The 19,545-nt window shown below is 43.8% G+C and overlaps 1 protein-coding gene across 3 annotated transcripts in view; it reads left to right on the forward strand.

Moving 5' to 3' along the window:
• HNRNPR (heterogeneous nuclear ribonucleoprotein R) overlaps positions 1-19,545 on the forward strand; it is a 47,696-nt gene that overhangs the window by 18,079 nt on the left and 10,072 nt on the right. For all 3 annotated transcript variants that reach the window (XM_038377631.1, XM_038377632.2, XM_038377634.1), the window contains 3 exons: positions 6,747-6,923; positions 14,834-14,969; positions 18,256-18,461. In XM_038377631.1, coding sequence (XP_038233559.1) covers positions 6,747-6,923; positions 14,834-14,969; positions 18,256-18,461 — 519 coding nt within the window. The remainder of the gene's footprint in view (positions 1-6,746; positions 6,924-14,833; positions 14,970-18,255; positions 18,462-19,545) is intronic.

Genomic DNA, 19,545 nt, shown 5'->3' on the forward strand with positions numbered 1-19,545 from the left:
GGTTCTGGGAGGGGGCAGTCAGAGCAGGGGGGTTGGATGGGTCAGGGGTTGGGGGGGTCAAGGGATGGGGAACAGGGGGGTTGGATAGGACGTGGGAGTTCCAGTGGGCCTGTCAGGTGTGTGGATAGGGGTTGGGGCAGTCAGGGGACAGGGAGAAGTGGGGGTTGGATAGGGTGTGGGGTCCCGGGAGACAATTAGGGGTGGGGGTCGAGGAGGGAGTGGTCAGGGGACAAGGAGTTGGAGGGTTGGATGGCTCAGGGATTCTGAGGGGATAGTTCGGTGGGAAGTGGGAGGGGGCAGTTGGGGGGTGGGGGCCAGGCTGTTTGGGGAGGCCCAGCCTTCCCTACCTGGCCCTCCATATAGTTTTGCAACCCCAATATGGCCCTTGGGCCAAAAAGTTTGCCCACTCCTGTTGTAGGGGGAGTGTGGTATATCTACTCCTATTGAGAAATTGATCTTACAGTAGCCTATGACACCATTTGGCAGACTGGTGTGCACTACACAAAGTCAAGAATTCTTTATAGATTGTCCTGGCAGTTAGCTGAGGCTGTGAGGTAGATGTTTCTAAGTGGTTCTGTAACTGGTAATTCTAGAAGAATAGACTTATGCAAGGCACAGTGCTAACACCAATTTTATTTAATGTAGTCACCAGTGAGCTACTGAATACTTCAAGGCAGTTCATGTACACCAGTATTTGTCCACAAGTGACTGACTTCAAAAGACTGAAGAGAACCTGAACAGTGAGATGGCTGCAATAGGTGACTATTGGCTGAAATCAAGAATATTACTTAATTTGCCAACAAGTTCTCACTTTATATTAATGCTCTTACAGACTTTCTTCTACATCTTAAAATATGAACACTTAGAAAACTTGTAATTGCTAGTTCTAAAACATTGGATGCTTGGCATCTAAGCCTGTGATTGCAAAGTCTATGACGTTGTTTGCACAAGGGGCAGCTAAAGATGTATATCCACCTTTAACTCTTGCATTTCCTAACTTCTTAGTACTTACTGTGAAGCCTTTTGGATTTTTTATTTAATTTCCTAAGTATATCTGAAGGAAAAGTGTCTGCTATAGAACTGGACACCTGTCAGTCACAAATTCACTTGAGTAAAATAGTTTTAGGCTAAATATGCAGCTAATATCTCTTCCTGTATTATTTGGATTGAGGATATAACATCTGCCATCACCCTGCTATGCTGATTGTGCAAAACTCTTGCACTGTGTACAGCTAGCACCACAACCATATGCACCTAACAAGCTGACAAGTTCTGTTGACAAAGCTTTCTTCATAGCTAATCAACTTGTCCTGCTTCTGAAGCTAGTAGGAAGATGGAGCTTAGTTAACTACTGCACACACATGTATACCGTATACGTAAGTGCTCAACTAGTGGCTTAATGGAATCTTCTGCTGAACGTGTTTAGTTCTACACTTTCAAACTTTGCATGAAATTTAAGCCGAACTTCATTAAACTTGGCAAACCACTTACTGCTCCTCAAATCCTGTTTACAAGTTCAGTTTGACATTACATAGCACAAATGTTTGTGTTATCCCTGAGTGGGAAAAGTGGCAGCTGCTTTGTGATGAGGAAAACGTTTTTTATGTTCTCAATTCCAAAACAAAGGGATTCTGCTGAAACTTCTAAAAAATCATCTTTTAGCTTAGGCCAAACATAAAGCAGTATTTGAGAATAGAGATTGTTCTTAAATATACTCATCTGCTATTAAGTGACTGCTATATCTCTCTTCCAAATGGAAAGAACTCTTAACTTAAATCTGGATTTTTAGAGATACATGTGAAAACTACAGTTTTACCTGTTAAGTAACTCAGATAAAGTGTGAAGAATATTTGGTATGTTTAACTTGTTTTTTTTCTGAGTTATCAAACCCCATTTTTGTTTGTGTTCCATTCAGTGCATGATACTCTTAAATTGTGTTGGAACCCAACTTCAGGTGTTGCTTGTGGGTCCTGTGGCTCAGAATTAGGGTAGCTGGTATCATGTCCAGCTCTGTTTGGATGGAAATTCAAATTCAATTAAAAATGCACAAACATTTTATTTTTTATTAAATAAAACTACCTTAAGTGCACTGGATAACTTTTTTTTAAATGTATCAAAACATACTTGCATTTAAACCTGATTTTAAGAAAGTTTATCTGTAATTTATGTATTGAACTGTTTCTGGCCACCACGTCCTTAAATTATAAGATCTACTAGTTGTAAAATATTGAACACCTAATTTCCATTCATACATTGGATGCAAAAAACAAACATTCCTGCTTTTTCAGATCCAGGGTTTCTTAACTTCGAATGAACTAGTTAAATAAACTGAAATGGAAAAAAAATATTCTCCCTGCACCTTCAGAATAGGCCACTGCTGTCCAAGCTCTTTTAGCACTTCAATAAACCCTGGTTGCAGGTGCTTAGCCAGTGACTTCCACCAGTTCATTGGGTTGACTGTTGTTTTTTTTTTTTTTTTTTAAAGTTGGCTGCAAACTTAATGCTTTTTGTATTTCATTTAAATTATTTTAATATATTAGTGAGTTTAGGCTGTAGACCCCTGTAGCTGCCCTGCAGCTCCCGGTGGCTGCAGAGGAACCCCGAAGCTGCTCAGCGGCTGTACAGGGAGGAGGGGAGTGCTGGACCCTCCTCCCTCCCCATTTTGTCAGGGATGGTTTTTAGTAAAAGTCATGAACTTCTGTGACTTCTTGTTTATTGCCCATGTTCTGTTCCTAACTTTTACTAAAAATATCCATGAGTCATGTATCTTCAGGAACATGGGCTGGTACAGAAAGCGGCAAGTGGGGACTTTCTTTCCAGACCAGAATATTAAAGTGGGGGATGCTGAAATGCCAAAAGTGATCCTGGGAGATGCGGCATACCACTTAATGCCATGGCTCAGTAAGTGCTGCCTCAAAAATCCTGAAGCTGGACCCCACCAAGAGTAGGATCAGCACTCCCTTGCTGCGTATGCAACGTCATCTCCAGCACTCTAAATATTAGTGGTTTTAGTAGGCTGGGCATGCATGTTGGGCAAAATCTTTCTCAAATTAACTTAGATAACCTCTATGCTCTTTTAACACATTCTCATAGATACTGATGATGTGGCTAGTGCCACAGCTGATCAGGGTCTTTGCATAATAAGTATTCAAATCACACTATCTCTCTAATACATGGTGGTAAAAAGTTTTGTTACTCTCCATGGCAGAGGAGTATTTTAATCATCCTTGGGCTCCTTCTTGTTTGAGAATATTAGGCAAATAATTGGTGCCTTGGGTTTTCTTAAAGGGAAGTGGTCTGCTTGAAAATCACACCTATTTGAATCTTCTATCTTCTGTTGAAAGAATCTCCCCGATCCCAAAAGCTGAAGGAGATTAGAGGAAACCTTTCTCTGCTTTAACGGTCTAGTAGATTTCAGTCTTGTTAGTCATTCACTTTTTATCCTAGCATATGTCTAGCCAACAGCTAGGAGGTGTGATTGCTAGTGCAGGTAGATGTGCATATACTAGCTCTGCTTAATCTAGAGCAGGGATTCTCACGGCAAATTTTTTGGTGGTTTCAGATCTTGCTGGTGGCCATGCTGACAATTTTTCCTAAAATACTTAACTTTTGGAAAGCAAATATGCACATATACATGTCCAAATCATTGTAATTTATGTAGGGTTTTTTCACTGAGTAACAAAAATTTTTGTCTCCTTTACTGGACCAAAACAGAATAGAAACGCACACAAATAAGGTGCTTTGCATGTTCTTGTCTTTGTATCTTTTCTTTTTTGGTTTCACTTTTTTCTCCCTAAGACTTGCTAGCTGATGTCTCTCTTCACAGCAGAAGACTTTTGTATGATTGTTAACATCACTTTTCACACTTACTCAGCTCTGGCAAACCCTGGGACAAATTAAGCCCTGGATGGGGAGGGAAGCAGTGGGGCCCAGGGACGATGGCAGGGATGCCAAGCTTGGGGCCGGAGCCTGCCACTGTGTGGACAGAGCCCGAAGCCCCATGGCTAAAGCCTGCCTCCCGTACCCATGGGGAATTCACCAGCTGCCTGCACCTGCAGCATTTGTGTCTCCAGAGGGGGGGCAGGGCCCAACCGCTGGTAGTGTCCCTGGGAGAGGCTGTGGCAAGAAAAGGCCCTGGTGGCCGCATTTAGAAACACTGATCTAGAGTGCTAGATATACAGTAATGCCTCGCTTAACATTGCTGTGTAGTTATGTTCCTGAAAAATGCTTCTTTAAGCAAAACGATTAAGTGAATTCAGTTTCCCCATAAGAATTAGTGTAAATGGGGGATGGGGTTTCACCAGACAAGACTATATTTTTTATTTTTATTTACACACACACACACGTTTTAAACAATTTAATGCTGTACACAGCAATGATGATTGAAGCTTGGTTGCGGTGGTGAAGTCAGAGGATGGGATATTTCCCAGATAATGCCTTAGTGCTAAGTGATGAACTAGCACTCGGCTGCATGTTGTTAATGTAACCTCACACTCTACAAGGCAGTATGGAGGGAGGGAGGGGAGAGGGCAAGGCAGAGAGAGACAAAGACACACACCCTGTGTGAGAGAGAGACCTGCATTGTCCCTTTAAGTATGCTGACCCCACTCTAAGTACATTGCCTTTTTAAGTAGATTAGCAAATTGAGAGACTGCTGCTGCCAGCAAGCTCCCTTTGTCCTGAGCCCTGTTGTGTCCCCCCCCATGGAGATAAGTTACAGGAGATTGGGGTACAGGAGCAGGGGGGAGGGGGACAATCTGATACTAGCTCCCTTGCCCCACCGCAAGTAGGAGGCTTCCTGGAGCAGCTCCCAGGCAGAGGGCAGGAGCAGCATACCTCAGTGGGGGGAGGGACAGATGGGTGGCTGCTGCACAGGGAACTTAGGGAAGTGGGGAGCTAATGGGCGGGGGCTGCTGACCCACCCTAGTTCCAAGCCCCCACCAGCTTGCTCCGTCCACTGACAAAGCAGGTGGCTGCCAAACAACGTTATAAGGGAGTATTGTGCAACTTTAAATGAGCATGTTCCCTAATTGAGCAATGTAACAACGAAACGTTAACCAGGATGACTTTAAGTGAGGAGTTACTGTAGTGGTAGGGTCACTGCAGCAATGCTGCTATATTCAACATGGTAGCTCGAGCAGAGCTAGTGTGCATATGTCTACCTGGGCTGGGAATCACCTCCCTGCTGTTGTGTAGACATATCCTGGGATAAAAAGTATAACGTTAGCTAGCTCATTCTGACTAACAAAGCTTAATGTACACAAGGTGCGCGCTGCCTCTAATGTGCTGAGATGATAGAGTTTAAGCCTTGCCTTTAATTATATGGACTTAGTATGTGTTTAACTGTACACTGCCTTGGCTAACAGCAGGTTGTCCACCCTAGACTGAACATGATGCAGGATATCTTTTTTAATCTTGGTCTGGATAAAGGCCATGAGAATATGTGAGGATAGGTATGCCTGTGATAAGAGTATTTGATGTTTTTGAGTCTGCTCATAAACCCTTGTACTTCTTTTAAAACTGCTTTAAAAAAAATTCAAGTCATGCGACTTTGCTTTCTTAGAAAACTGCATTATTTAAAAAAAAATCAATTGTTTGAAAAAGAAATTGGGTGGACATGTGTCTGTAAATTGGTGGTAAAATCTCGATACCTCTCCGCTTAGGTATACATTGTGTGTGTCTCAAAACTGTTTTTATAATACTTGTGTTCAGATGCTTAGAGCTCTCAATAACATTCACCTGTGAGTACTGAATTTCTGTTTGATATGCATCCAGAAGTGACTCTGGGAAATCCGAACAATTTTTGAAAACTGGCTTAACTTTAAAACTTAGTTTAGGAAGAAGAAAATTTTTAAGGGTGTCTACCATTCACTACATTTAGCAAAAATTTGCCAAGTTAGTTTCTATCCTGCACTGTTTAAACTTACTATTTAGAAAACATCATGGGTATATCTTTACAACTTGACTTAACAACCACAAAAAATCCACCAACCAACAAGTACAGCAAAAGTGAGAACTTGTTTCTTTTCCACAGAAGTTGCTACAGTTTAGACTCGGGAAATGGAGAAGTTCAGACTTGAATAGCTATATCACCTCAGTTGTGTTTAATATATTAAACCTCTAGTGTTTTCTGCTCTTCCTTATTAAGTACATATTTAAAGCTGTCTGTTTTTGTGTGATACGCTTTTGGGTTTGGAATGGGCATTTTACTTACGAATGGCAAAGCCAGACAGACCAAAAATAGAATATCTTTGTACCAACAATGAATGGCTGGGAAAACTTAAGGATAGGTCCACTCTAAAAAGTTAAGGTGACCCAGCTACGTCTTTCATTGGTATGAAAAATCCATACCCCTGATTGCCATAGTTAAGCTGACCTGTCTCCCAGTGTAGACGGTGCTAGGTCGACGGAAAAATTTCTTCCATCAACCTAGCTACCTTCTCTAGGAGAGATGGATTAACTGCATTACTACAGGGACAGGAGAACTGCTCCCATTGCTGTAGTGCTTCAGTTTAGCCATTCACTACAGCTGCAGCTGTGCCGCTGCAGTGGTTTAAGTGTAGACATATCCTAATTGTGAAATGTCTATAATGGATATAGTATTACAGCCGTAACTAGGGGTTTCTTCTATATTTGTTCATAAATTATTGTTCATTCAGTTTTTGTTCCCAGAGAACTTCATTTAAAATGCCAATTCCAAGTCAGACTCTGCAAAGACTTTTAAAGAGGTTTTGTTTTTTCTCCAGGTTTTTGTTGGCAAGATTCCCAGAGACTTGTATGAGGATGAATTGGTGCCACTCTTTGAGAAGGCTGGTCCAATTTGGGATCTGCGCCTCATGATGGATCCTCTGTCTGGTCAGAACAGAGGTTATGCTTTTATTACCTTCTGTGGCAAAGACTCGGCACAAGAAGCAGTCAAACTGGTGAGTTAATTCATTCTAGACACAGCAGGTTAATAGTATTACTCCACCAAGTTTAACATACCTTCTTTAAAATCCCTCCTCAAAGCTCAGCTCTGCTATAGTTCATTTGACAGTGAATTGCCATGTGACAGTGGCTATGTGGTTGGTGATTTGTGATTATTGCTGATTGGTTTCAAATTGTGTGCACCTCCAGTCTGTGGTAAAATATACTGTGTTACTCCCACTGCAGCCCCAACAGCTTATGTATAGATACAAACATGCTTTTTCTTCCACCTGTTATATCTTTGGTTTGGGGCTCTGCATCTAGGGACAGTCCTGGTACAGTGAGGCTTTGGCCTGCTTGGGCCTCTAAATTGAATCACAATATAAGAGTTGTAGGAAAAATAAAGTATTACGTACTAAGTTTCATCTGTGAGCAGTGACTTTCACTACCTGTTATATCAACACAGTTCCCCATAGTACATAGAATCCAAACTCTTCCTGTGTGGTTTTTTTTTTTTTTTTTTTTTTTTTTTTTTTTTTAAGGAAGTATTAGCTCAGATTTTCTCCATGGACTTGGCTGTTTCTAGGATTCTACTCTTAAGGCTGCTAAACCCCAGTCTAGACCTGTAGTGTTAAGAAAACTTCAGTTTGATTCCATATTAAAAAATGAAGTTAGTTCTGGGGTGCAGGCAACAGCCAGAACACAGTAAGAGAACTGAGACCTAAGGAGAAATGGCAGACTCAGTGCCCCAATCTCACTTTCTTCTGGAAGCTGGAGAAGGTGTCTCCTAATCCTCCTCGGTATGTGACCATCTGAAGAGACAACCTCATAAGACCGCAGGGCAACTTCATGTGACATCACTGCTGTTTTGCAATCAAGTTTCACTATGTGACATTGAAGTATTTGAATCTGCCGTCTCACTACAGAGGGGTGGATGGGAACACTCTCTCTCCTACTGCTTCCTTTGGAGTCCCAGGAGAGCTTTACTCAGCTGCTTTATCTTTTCTGGCTGAGGTACAGCAGCTCTTCCTCTATATTCCTGACATCAGGGAGAGCAGGATAGATACTAGATTGACTCAGCCTGAGCCTAGAGGAACTCCTAGTAAGGGATGAATCCCTTCCCTCACAAAACCATGCAGGGTAGCCCAAGAGAGGGAAAGGGTGAAGACTGCTAGTTGACAGCTGTCCCCAAAAGACCATATACCAGTTTTGGAGAACTAGAATGGAAGCTGTACACTTATGACCTGCCCCTCCATAGCCCAATAATATCCTCTGTGCTGGGGCTGCAGGATGAGAGTTTCAGGAACTGAACGCTTTGGTTCTATTTGCTCTTGGGTAAATCCTTAGCAGGTGACTTGCAGGTGCCTTCTGCTCTCCTTGTAGGCCTGCGTGGGCCAGTTCATCCCACTTGCGGGGGCAGGGTGGGGAGTGATTGGCTCTCAGGCTGAAAAGGTGGTATACTACTGCTGCTATATAGCTTCTCTCCAAGTTCATCAAAACCCACTTACCCCTTTCCTGGTAGGATCAACACCTGTTAACAGGGTGAGGTTTCAAGCAAATGCTTGCAGCTTATTGGCCTCACTGAAAAGAACTCAGCAGTCATAATCTAAGAACTTGAACAAACATATCATTGTATAAGATTATCTTGGGCTCTTCCAGGACTCAAATTCCCAGCAGAACATGCATAATTCATCTTTTCCAATAATATGGAGCTGAAATTCATAGCCCTAAGAGGTCATGAAAAGTCAAACTTTGAAGTTAACACTTCCAAAAACCATTGTTGGCCCACTCCTGATTCTTGTGCTGCGCCTTGATACAATAATTTGAAGCAGGAGAAAACATTCCTTGGGCGGGTTAGTTTAAGAAACTCCACAAAGTTGTGTGTCTGAAGGTGCTCAAGATATGGAAATGTTAAAATAACTCTCGGATGTGGCTTAATGGACAGGCGATGGGTCACTGGTGAATGATTTATCACAATCTGCAATTTATCATATGGATGTTTACTCCCATATGTGCATGCGCTGTGTGTATATGTGTGTGTGTGTGTGTGTGTGTGTGTGTGTGTGTGTGTACAAATTTCAAGTGTCCTATCCAGAATTTTCAAACCCACAATGTTTGTACAGGCTGTTCTCGACTTTATGATGTTTGACTTACAACAAACGGCACTTACGACCTTTATGAATTGACTCCCTGATTTGACTTGACAATTGGTTTCCACTTTGATGCTTGGTCTCGCAATCAAGTTACGACGTTTTGGCTTACGACGCAATTTTCAGGAACCAATTGTATCAAGTCAGAGGACTGCCTGTATTAGTGTTTCGTGGTTGAATTTGTACTTGGCAAAGAGGTGAAACCTGCTTTTGAGAAATAGAATGTCCTTTCTGCAAGATATTGGAAAAAATCAGTCTTAGAGCTTGGTGTTCGTTATTTTTAGCAAAGATTTGAGTTTCCATTCATATTGAATTAAGATCATTGCACTTCAAGTAGTATGGGACAATTTAGACTTGTGTAGGCTTCGCTCATAGGGCATGATTCTGCTTTTGTTAACATCGGTCACAAAATCTTTAATGACTTAAATGGGAGTGGGATCAGGTTTGATTTAAAAAAAAAAAAAACACAAAAAACCATAATCAACACTTTAAGTGAACTCAGAATCTACTTTTCAATAAACTTCTAATTTTCTATTAACTATTGTATTATGAATCACTCTTTTGTATTGAAAGCAAATTTTCAAATAATTCGGATCAAATATTAATCTGTCCCTTCAATAAACTTTCTTTGAGTGCTTGCTCATTGTGATTCCATTCTAGGTGTGTGCGTGCCCATGTGCATGGTCATCAGAGATTTTTGTCTTAGTGGCATCTGTAAGGCTGGCTGTGGCACCCCCTTGAGTTCCGCACCCATGCGCGGGTATATCAGATGCCGCTGGCCCTGTGCCCTCTCAGTTCCTTCTTACCGCCTGTGGTGGACAGTCAGAGCTCCTTTCCTTGCTTGACAAGGATGAGTGGTTTTTCTGCCTTTGACTTTGTGCCTTAAGGCCTTGTATTTAGTTAAGTACCCGTTAATACCTTAATTGTTAAGGTTCCAGCAGGTTCCCCCGGTGGGGCATGCCCTGGTCTTTGGGTTTCAAGCCCTGAACAGACTGTAACAGTCCTATGCCTGTTAGTGACCCTCACGGCAGCTGCCTCAACTGCTTGGGGGAGGCACGTGTCAAAGACAAGTACTGTATCTGTAAGAACTTTTGGCCCCACATGCAAAAAGAGTGGGACATTCAGTTCCAGGCTCTCCTTATGGAGTACATCTGCAATCCAAGCCTCCTTGGCATGAGTCACCAAGCACCTTGGCATCGGTTAAAAGTACACCGGCACTGGGCTCCTCTCGGCACCAGTGAAGAAAAGCCAGGAGACAGCAGGGAAAGGAACTGCCTTGGGCCATCCACTCACCCCAGAGCCCCGCAGTCAGCTTTTTCCAGCTGCTAGCCCAGCAAAAGGTCCTCCCCTAATTACTGCGAGCAGTACTAGACTATCTTCCTTGCCGGCACCAACGCCAACACATGTTCCCAGGCATTGAAAGAGCACAGGCCTCTGCCCGCACAGCTAGCGCAGCAGGTGCTGCAAGCTTTGGTGAAGGCTCCCCAAGAGGGCAAGTGAGTGTTGGAGTGCTGTGGGGAAAGGTGGAGCACTGCAGGTCCCCTGAGATGATGGCATGCTCTCCACCACTGTGCCGATGCATGTCGGAGCCTCCGTCCAGGCTGCCAGATGCTTGCCGTTGGTTGCCGGCATCGTGGCCTCTGTCACCTTCAACCGACGGCAGTTCGCCAAGAGGAATGTGCTGGTCCCCCTACTACTGGCACCAATTGCCATCCTGCAGGTTGTCTTCTCGTTGCCAATCACTAATGCCGTGGCAACATTCTCCTTCCTGTCTCTGGTCCCCCCTGGCACCAAAACGATCTCCATGGCGTGGGTACCAGCCCCCCCCCATGCATGGCACCAGTCACCGTTATCGGTAATCTCAAGGCAGACCTGGGCATCTACAGCCCCTCTGTACTCTCTGGAAGGAGGTTCCTCTGGAATCGAGGTTCGCTTCAACTTGTCGCATGGATCCCCGGAGGCGGGAATGCGTTATTGAGGTGGCATAGACAGTGTAGGGGCAATGGCAGCAGGGTCAGTGGCCGGTGCAATGGTCTTGTTGAAACGCATGGGTTGTCCCAGTCATGGCTATGACCCTTCATTGGTAGCTTCCTCGGAGTGATAACCACCGGCACCAATGGCAGTGAGGCTGGAACCAGAGACAAACCCAGAAGCTGAGACTTGGTAGGTGGTCCCCACCGCTAAGCCACCCTCCCCGATGGAGGAGGAGGAGGACCAGGGTCCCCCTCTGGTGGGACAGTCGTCATTTTCATCCCTGGATGAGGCAGTTGCAGGACCCTTCACAGCCATCAAGCCCAATGATTTTTTTTTTATAGCCCACCAGGCCTTGTTCTGATGGGTGACCAAGACCTTGGGCCTCAAGGTGAAGGAGTTGGCTGAACAGGTGGACACTTTATTCAGTGTCCTGTCGGCCTCTACCCTGATTTGTGTGGTGCATGCCGAGGTCCTCAAAATTGCCAGGGCCATCTGGCAAACACTCTCCTCCATCCCCCCCACCTCAAAACAGGCTGGAAATAAGTACTTTGTCCTGCCCAAAACTTTTGAGTATCTTTATACCCACCTTCCCCTTGGGTTGCTAGTGTTCTCCTTGGCCAATGAAAAGGAAAAGCAGGGGCTGTTACCTTTCTTCAACCGCCTCCTCCCCTACGTGCGGCCTAGCTGCGGGTCACATCGGACTGCTGGGTTCTGACATAATATCTTGGGGCTATCCCCTGCAATTTTTGGCTACTTCTCCTTCCCCTCCCCCACAAGGCTTCTTCTCCTGGTACTTCCTAATGCCGAAGGCAAAAGGGGGCCTCAGACCCATCCTGGACCTGTCACTTCAACAAGTCTCTCAAGAAGCTGAAGTTTCACATGGTTTCCCTGGCCTCCATCATACCTCCCTGGATCCAGGAGACTGGTAGGCTGCTCTCAACTTAAAGGACACTTATTTCCATATTTCTGCATTCCTGGGCCACAGGTGTTTCCTCCAGTTTATGACGTGAGGGTGCCATTTCCAGTTCACTGCGCTACCCTTTGGCCCTGAGGGTGTTCGCAAAATGTGTGGCACCAATAGCAGCTTACCTCGGACGTTGAGGGATCTATCTGTTTCAATACTCAATGACTGGCTCATCAAGGGCAGGTCTCCAGAATAGGTACAGAGAAGCCTCAACCTAGTGTGTTCCACCTCCCGCGACCTGGGCCTGTTGATAAACATGGAAAAGTCCATGTTAACGTCTATCAAACACATGAAGTTCATTGGAGTAGTTCTCAACTCCAGGCGAGCCAGGGCCTTCCTTCTGGAAGAATGCTTTCAGGCCTTGTAAGACCTGATCTGTCTGATAAGGGAACACTCACTCACTACAGCCCACATCTGCCTATGCCTGATAGGTCATATGGCCGCTTGCACTTATGCGGTTCCCCACACTTGGCTAGACCTATAGCCTCTCCAAGCGTGGCTGGCCTTGGTCTATACCCCAAGCAAACAGGCTCTGGACCGGGTGGTCATGGTACCGAACCAAGTCCTACTATCTCTACGCTGGTGATTGGATTCCCGGTCGATGCTCCAAGGAGTCCCCTTCACGATTCTGTCCCTATCTCTAACCCTGATCTCTGACATGTTGGATCTGGGCTCAGGCGCTCACTTGGGCATGCTTCGCACGCAGGGCCGCGGGACAACTTAGCCCATCATATTAATGAAAGGGAGCTCAGGGCAGTCCTCTGCCTGCCTGCCAGGCATTCTTTCCCCACCTGAGAGGCAAGGTGGTGCAGGTCCTGACGGACAATACAACCATGATGTATTATATCAACAGGCAGGGAAGTGCCAGGTCCTCAACCCTTTGTCAGGAGGTGCTCAGCCTTTGGGACTTCTGCATGTAGCATGCCATCTATCTGTTCGTGGCCCACCTAGCCGGCTCCAGCAACGTCCGGGCAGATCATAGAATATCAGGGTTGGAAGGGACCTCGGGAGGTCATGTAGTCCAACCCCCTGCTCAAAGCAGGACCAATCCTCAATTTTTGCCCCAGATCCCTAAATGGACCCCTCAAGGATTGAACTCGCAACCCTGGCTTTAGCAGGCCAGTGCTCAAACCACTGAGCTATCTCTCCCTCCTGTAGGACTTTTTTTCTCAATTGTGACAGCTCACTCAACTAGGGTACAGGCCTCATCAGCAGCCTTCCTGACACAGTGCCAATCCAGGAAGTCTGTCAGGCTACGACCTGGTTGTCCATCCACAGGTTCACATCGTATAATGTGCTGACCCAGGAAGCTCAAGATAATGCTGGCTTTGGCAGAGCAGTGCTTCAGACTGCAAGATGGTAAACTCCAAGTCTATCTCTGAGGATTTTGCTTGGGTCACCTAGAATGGAATAGACATGAGCAAGCACTTTTAAGAAAAAATGGTTACCCACCTTTTGTAACTGTTTTTCGAGATGTTGCTCCTGTCCATTCTATTACTTGCCCTCCTCCTACTCTATCGGAGTTGTTGGCAAGAAGGAACTGAAAGGGCGTGGGGGCGGCGGCACTTGATATTCCAGTGCATGGTCGTGGCACTCAAAGGGGTGCCACAGCTAGCCCTATGGATATAGCGAAGGCAAAAATCTCTGTGCATGCTGGCAAATGCACGCCTAGAATGGAATGGACATGAGCAACGTATCTCGAAGAACACCAGTTACAAAAAGGTGGGTAATCAGTTTTTTTCAATTTGAAGAATTACACTACTGGTGAATAAAGAGAAACCTTTCTTTTGAACTTCTCAAAATAACCTAGTTCTTATTATGAGGGCATTTTATCAAACATCTGTTTTCCTGAGCTGCTGTTAGTATCTAAAAGTAGGTAAACGGTTTTGAAAATCCCAGTTTAAGGAAATTGGATGAGATTTCTGCCTAAAGATGTTTTTGAAAGTCCTACCTGTTAAGTTTTTCTTTTTTTAGGCTCCTCTGAAAATCCCAGACTAAAGTCATAAAGGAATTCTGGATAAACCTGAGGAAGATTGCAAAAAGAGGAAGAGGGTTCTTTCCTATAAATGTTTCATCATCTTGCCACCATCACTCGTAGAGTAATCTGGTTTTGACTAGAACTGGGATTAATGTAGATTAGCTGATAGCAACTAAAAAAACAAACACATTTCCTAGAAAGCTTTAAAATGTTAAGTAGAAAAGCTTTGTCTATGACACTTCACAAAAGGAAAAAATATTCTCATCACTCTGGGCCACTATAATGAGCGTGAAACTTAGATGAATTGTGAAATTAAGGAAAGTGCTCTTTAGGGAAATGAGGAAATACAAATGAGGATTGGTAGATACCATGTTTTGTTATACTGCTGAGAAAAATAACCAACCTTATGTTGTGTTTGCATGTTCAAGAACTTGAGAAATACAAATCAAACTGTTTCATACTTTTAATTGATTTGATTCTGTTTCATATCAGGCTAATAATATCACTGTTCGTATTCTGGTAGCAGCCACAATATTCAAGATAGTCTTCAGATACAAGAAGAATTTTCTTTTGGCCTAAGAAGAAAAGCAGAATATGAAGGGTGGCGTGGAGAGAAAAGCTAACAAAATGTGTTTTTTGTTGTCTATATTATGTGGCTTTTCAGAAAGCTAAAAATCAACAATCTCTAATTCTGGCCAATATAACATGATTTCTATTACAATATAAAATCTGTACTATATATATCTAAATTCACATCTCTGTTAGGAATTTTAATTTTTTTTGACTATCTATCCTTTTGATCCATATTTAACTAAGGAGTTAAAACTGAAATATACTAGTGGCATCTCTAATATTCCCTAGTGTGACAACTATGAAATCCGTCCTGGGAAACACCTTGGAGTGTGCATCTCTGTGGCGAACAACAGACTGTTTGTTGGATCAATTCCAAAGAACAAGACCAAGGAAAACATATTGGAAGAGTTCAGTAAAGTCACAGGTAAAGAGCTTCCGCTTAACAAAGAGTTTGTATGGTAAAAGATTAGTTTCAGAAATTTAATTCATAGCAAGGTAGCAACTGATAGTAAATTTAAATGCCAGTTGTAATGAAAGGTTATTTCCAAATGGAGTTCCAGGTTCATTGCTGGTGGGAAGTACCATAAGCTGTATGAACTTCCAGATTGATAGCCTGTATAAAAGGTTCATGTTTCTTTTGCATTCACAGTCTACCTGCTGTGAATTGTAGATGTGACTTTTAACAAAACTTTTTATATGGGGGAAACTGAGCATCAGAAACTAACTTTTAAAAGGCTGATCTCACTTTCTTGAACTTCTTTGTTTAAAAAAAAAAAAAGTGGGTGGGGAGGAGCAAGATTGGTTAGAGTTGATCTACTGTTAAATGAAACTTATTTTTATTCTGGGTGGCTTTGAGTGGTCAAACTTGGATCTTATAACTGAGGGAGAGGCTCTGGGGCAGCCTCTAAATATAGACCATCTGGTGAAGAATGTCATGGAAGCAGCACCTAGAGCCAATTGAGAGGTTGGAGGGAATGATCAACTTTTGGCCCAAAAAATATGGAGTTGATGAAGGGTGGGAGGAGCCAGATCAGGTACCAGTGCAAACCTTGTTTTGTTCCCTCCTCCCCCCATCATAAGTGGTGGGTGTGAGGAGAAAGCAACCCACCATCATGAAGCTGGAGAAGATTCAGGGAGAGTTGGTGCAGAATTATTGATCTCTCATGCAATTCTCTTACAGAAAGGGAATGTCCCATTGCTTCCTTAATAGGGTATTAAGTTATAAGAACTGCAGGGAGCAGAGAGGAAAAGAGTTGGTCTTCCCCGTCCAGCCTCTGTCCTTTTCAGAGGGATCTGGGGAAAGGATCCCTTGAATTCTGTTCTAGGATAGAAGGGATTGGGGTGTTAAATATTTTTCAGAAATGAAGAAAATATAAAACAAAAGGTAGAAACTAAAATTGATATTGTATTGGGAGTATTTCATGTGTGTTTGGTGCACCTTGGATTGATACAGAGAATATATAGACTTCAGAAGTAGGATGATTAAGTATTTTGAGAGAGGCTTCTGCACAATACTGTTTAGTGTAGGGGAAGCCACCTTGACCTGGCAACCATGAATCTCTATCAGCTGCTGTTTATATTTCCATGTATGTCCCCACCCTCGTTACTGACCTGAATTGAGACCCAAACCATATCAGCCAGTCAAATATGTACTCTATCATGTTCTAATGCGGTGGTGGGCAACCTGTGGCCCATCAAGGTATCACTGGCAGACCATGAGACAGTTTGTTTACGTTAACTGTTTGCAGGCACGGCTGCCTGCAGCTTCCAGTGGCCGCGGTTTGCTGTTCCCGGCCAATGGAAGCTGCAGACGGCCGTGCCTGCGGATAGTCAATGTAAACAAACTGTCTTGGGCCCGCCAGCGGATTACACTGATGGACTGCAGGTTGCCCACCCCTGCTCTAATGCAAAACCTTAATGGTGACCTTAGTAATAATAAGGCAATTAACAGACTGCATAGATGTGGTGTCGTACTCTTGCATCAACACAATTCTATGTTAGAATACAGGTTTGAAGCTGGGATATATGTTGCTTTTCAGTATCTGCTGGGGAATGGAAGTGAAAGTCCTGTGGACTTCTGGATTGTGTGACCAACTGTGCTGTAATGCAGCATGGAAGTGTCAAGGAATTCAGGAGACTCTTCCTTTAAGGCTGAGTGGGTCAGATGTGTCGCATTGCAACCTTAACTGTCACTAAATGTTTTGGTTAATAATTTCTAAATCAGTGCTGAAATGGAATAAGCTGTACATCACATGCCCCGTCCTCCTATCCAGTTTTGACAATTAATAGGTCTGGTGTGCAGAATCCAGGAAGGTGGATCTGTGGTAGGGGAGTGGTGGGTTTTTTGTGTTTGTTTTTTTGGTGGAGAGTTCCAATTCCTGAGAACCTGACTCTTTTTGGGGGTGGGGGGGAAGTGTATGGGGGAGTAAATTTGTGTGCATGTGTCTGACTGTCTTACGGAGGTACTTGGATGCACTTAATTCAGTGTTCAGCTTCTGAGTCTGCAGAGCCTGGATGGAAGCATGTTGAGAGATGGCTTGTTCACTTTATGGGTACTTAAACATGGAAAAGATATGTGGTACTGCAGAGCTTTTTAATCTTGCAGATAGAGGCATACCATGATCACGTGGCTGGAAGTTGAACATGCACAAATTCAACCCAATGAATTTGCATCCGATGAAGTGAGCTGTAGCTCACGAAAGCTTACGCTCAAATAAATTTGTTAGTCTCTAAGGTACCACAAGTACATTTTCTTTTTGCGAATACAGACTAACACAGCTGCTACTCTGAAAAAAATTCAACCCTGAAATGCTGTCGTTTCCTAGCAGTCCAGGTGATCAAGTAGTGGAACAGTTTACCCGATAAGTTGGTGGACCCTTAATGTGTGCAAATTTTGAGATTAGACAAGATTAGAGAATTTCCTGAAATACATGCTTTAATCCAGTTTATGGAGAGGTTTTGTGGCCTATGTGCTGGGGCTGGGCTGGATAGGCATGGTGGTTTTACCTGACTGTGGAATCTCTGAATCTATTAATTCCTCTCTTCATCTCCTCTCCTTGTGGATTTTGGTGGAGAATGAGACTGGTTGCATTTCCCTCAGAATCCTCATAACCATTGTAGCTCTGTATTCTGGTGAGTGTATAATCTCATGCCTCAGCTGGCTGCCTGCAGAGAGTAGGAAGGATTTTTTTATCCCCCAATACACAATTGCAATATGGATTTTTCTCTTCTTCTGAAGCATCAGATCTGCCATGGGTAGAGATGGGCAGGGTGGGCCAGTGCTCTTGAAATGATATAGAAAATCCTGTCGTAGATGCTTGTCTGGTGTCTTGTTCCCATGGTCAGGATCTAATTGATTGCCAGTGTTTTGGTTGGGAAGGAATCTTGGTCGTGTTTTTGGTCTTCCCCTGAAGCATGGATCTTCTGCTAGGATCACTTTTGCATCCACCTTACCTAATAAATTCCCTGTCATTGCAGGATGCTCAAGCATTGGTGGCACCTCAGTTTCTCCTGTTTTATACCTGTGGCACATGCCAATTTAGTATCCTAAGGAATAAAATGCTTTGGTTTTAACTGAAGTTGCTGGGCTCAGTGTAGGGGTATTTGAGTGGAATTTGTCTGAAATATAAAGGAGGTCAGACCTAGATGATTTAATGGTTCCTTCTGGCCTTAAATTTTATGAAACTATGTCCAGCTGTTGATTTTTACAGAGGGTTTGGTGGATGTAATCCTTTATCATCAACCTGATGATAAGAAAAAGAACCGGGGATTCTGCTTCCTGGAATATGAAGATCACAAGTCTGCAGCACAAGCTCGACGTCGGTTGATGAGTGGAAAAGTAAAAGTCTGGGGAAATGTTGTGACTGTGGAATGGGCTGACCCTGTAGAGGAACCAGATCCAGAAGTCATGGCAAAGGTAGGGATGGCAGAGCTACTCTGCATTCTGTGATGATTTTATTTACACCTTGATGGCAGCAGGTTTGGTGCTGCCTCTAAATGAAGTCACTCTTCAGTTGGTTGGAGAGTCTCTAAAAAGTTAGATGGACTAACTTTTCTGTGAGTTTAGTGCACTTTCATCTAATACTCCCGCCCCTAGAGTGGAAATAACTAGCACTAGAAATCAAACTTGCCTGTCCAGTATGGCAGTATAGGGCACTTCTACTAGAGAGGTCATTCTCATTAGTTTAGAGTTAGGACTGTCATGCTGCATTGGACTAATGGTCTATCTCTTTTAACATTCTGCCTCTGGCAGTGCCAAATACTAGATGCTTTAGAGGAAGATGAGTCCACCCATAACTCATAGACCCCAAGGCATGTGGCTTATGTCATCAGTATAAACTCTGTAGTGTTCTATTGCTTAATTTAAAAAAAAAAACAAAAAAACCTTCCACAGATATTGAGGGCTAGATTGTCTGCTTCATCCAGTTTCCTCTGGGCATACTGAGAATGAGGGAGATGTGATTGGACCACAGTTTTGAGAATCTCACTCCAGCCGTCCCCCCCTCCCCGTACTGGAGGGAGCAAGCATAAGAGCCAGCTCTGTTCCATTGGCAATCTCTAGCAAGGGATTTGAGACAAGTTTTCCTTCAAGTGCTTGCTCATGTCCATTCCATTGAAGGTGTATGTACTCGCCACATACACCGTTGCCAGAAGTTTTTCCCTCAGTGGTATCCATAGGGGAACGGCTCTGATGCTCTCTGAAGGCGTGTGCATATGTCCCAGTATAAGGGGTGCTGCTGGCTCCCCCCACCCTCAGTTCCCTCTTACCGTCAGTGATGGTGCTGGAACATCTCCTTGCCTCGGAAAGCTTACTCTTCACAACTAGGTACATTTGAGAACTTTCTGTATATAGTTGTTAGAAATTTGTTAGTTTTATAGTTCCCTTAGTGTAGACTAGGTGTTAATTTGTTAGTCCCGAATAGGATGTAGTCCAGGTCCTGGGCTTCAAACCTTGTGACTATTGCAAGAAACCCATGCCAGTCCATGATCCCCAGAGAAGC

This window comes from Dermochelys coriacea, chromosome 19 (assembly GCF_009764565.3).
Source record: "Dermochelys coriacea isolate rDerCor1 chromosome 19, rDerCor1.pri.v4, whole genome shotgun sequence".
Classification (NCBI taxonomy): Eukaryota; Metazoa; Chordata; order Testudines; family Dermochelyidae; genus Dermochelys; species Dermochelys coriacea.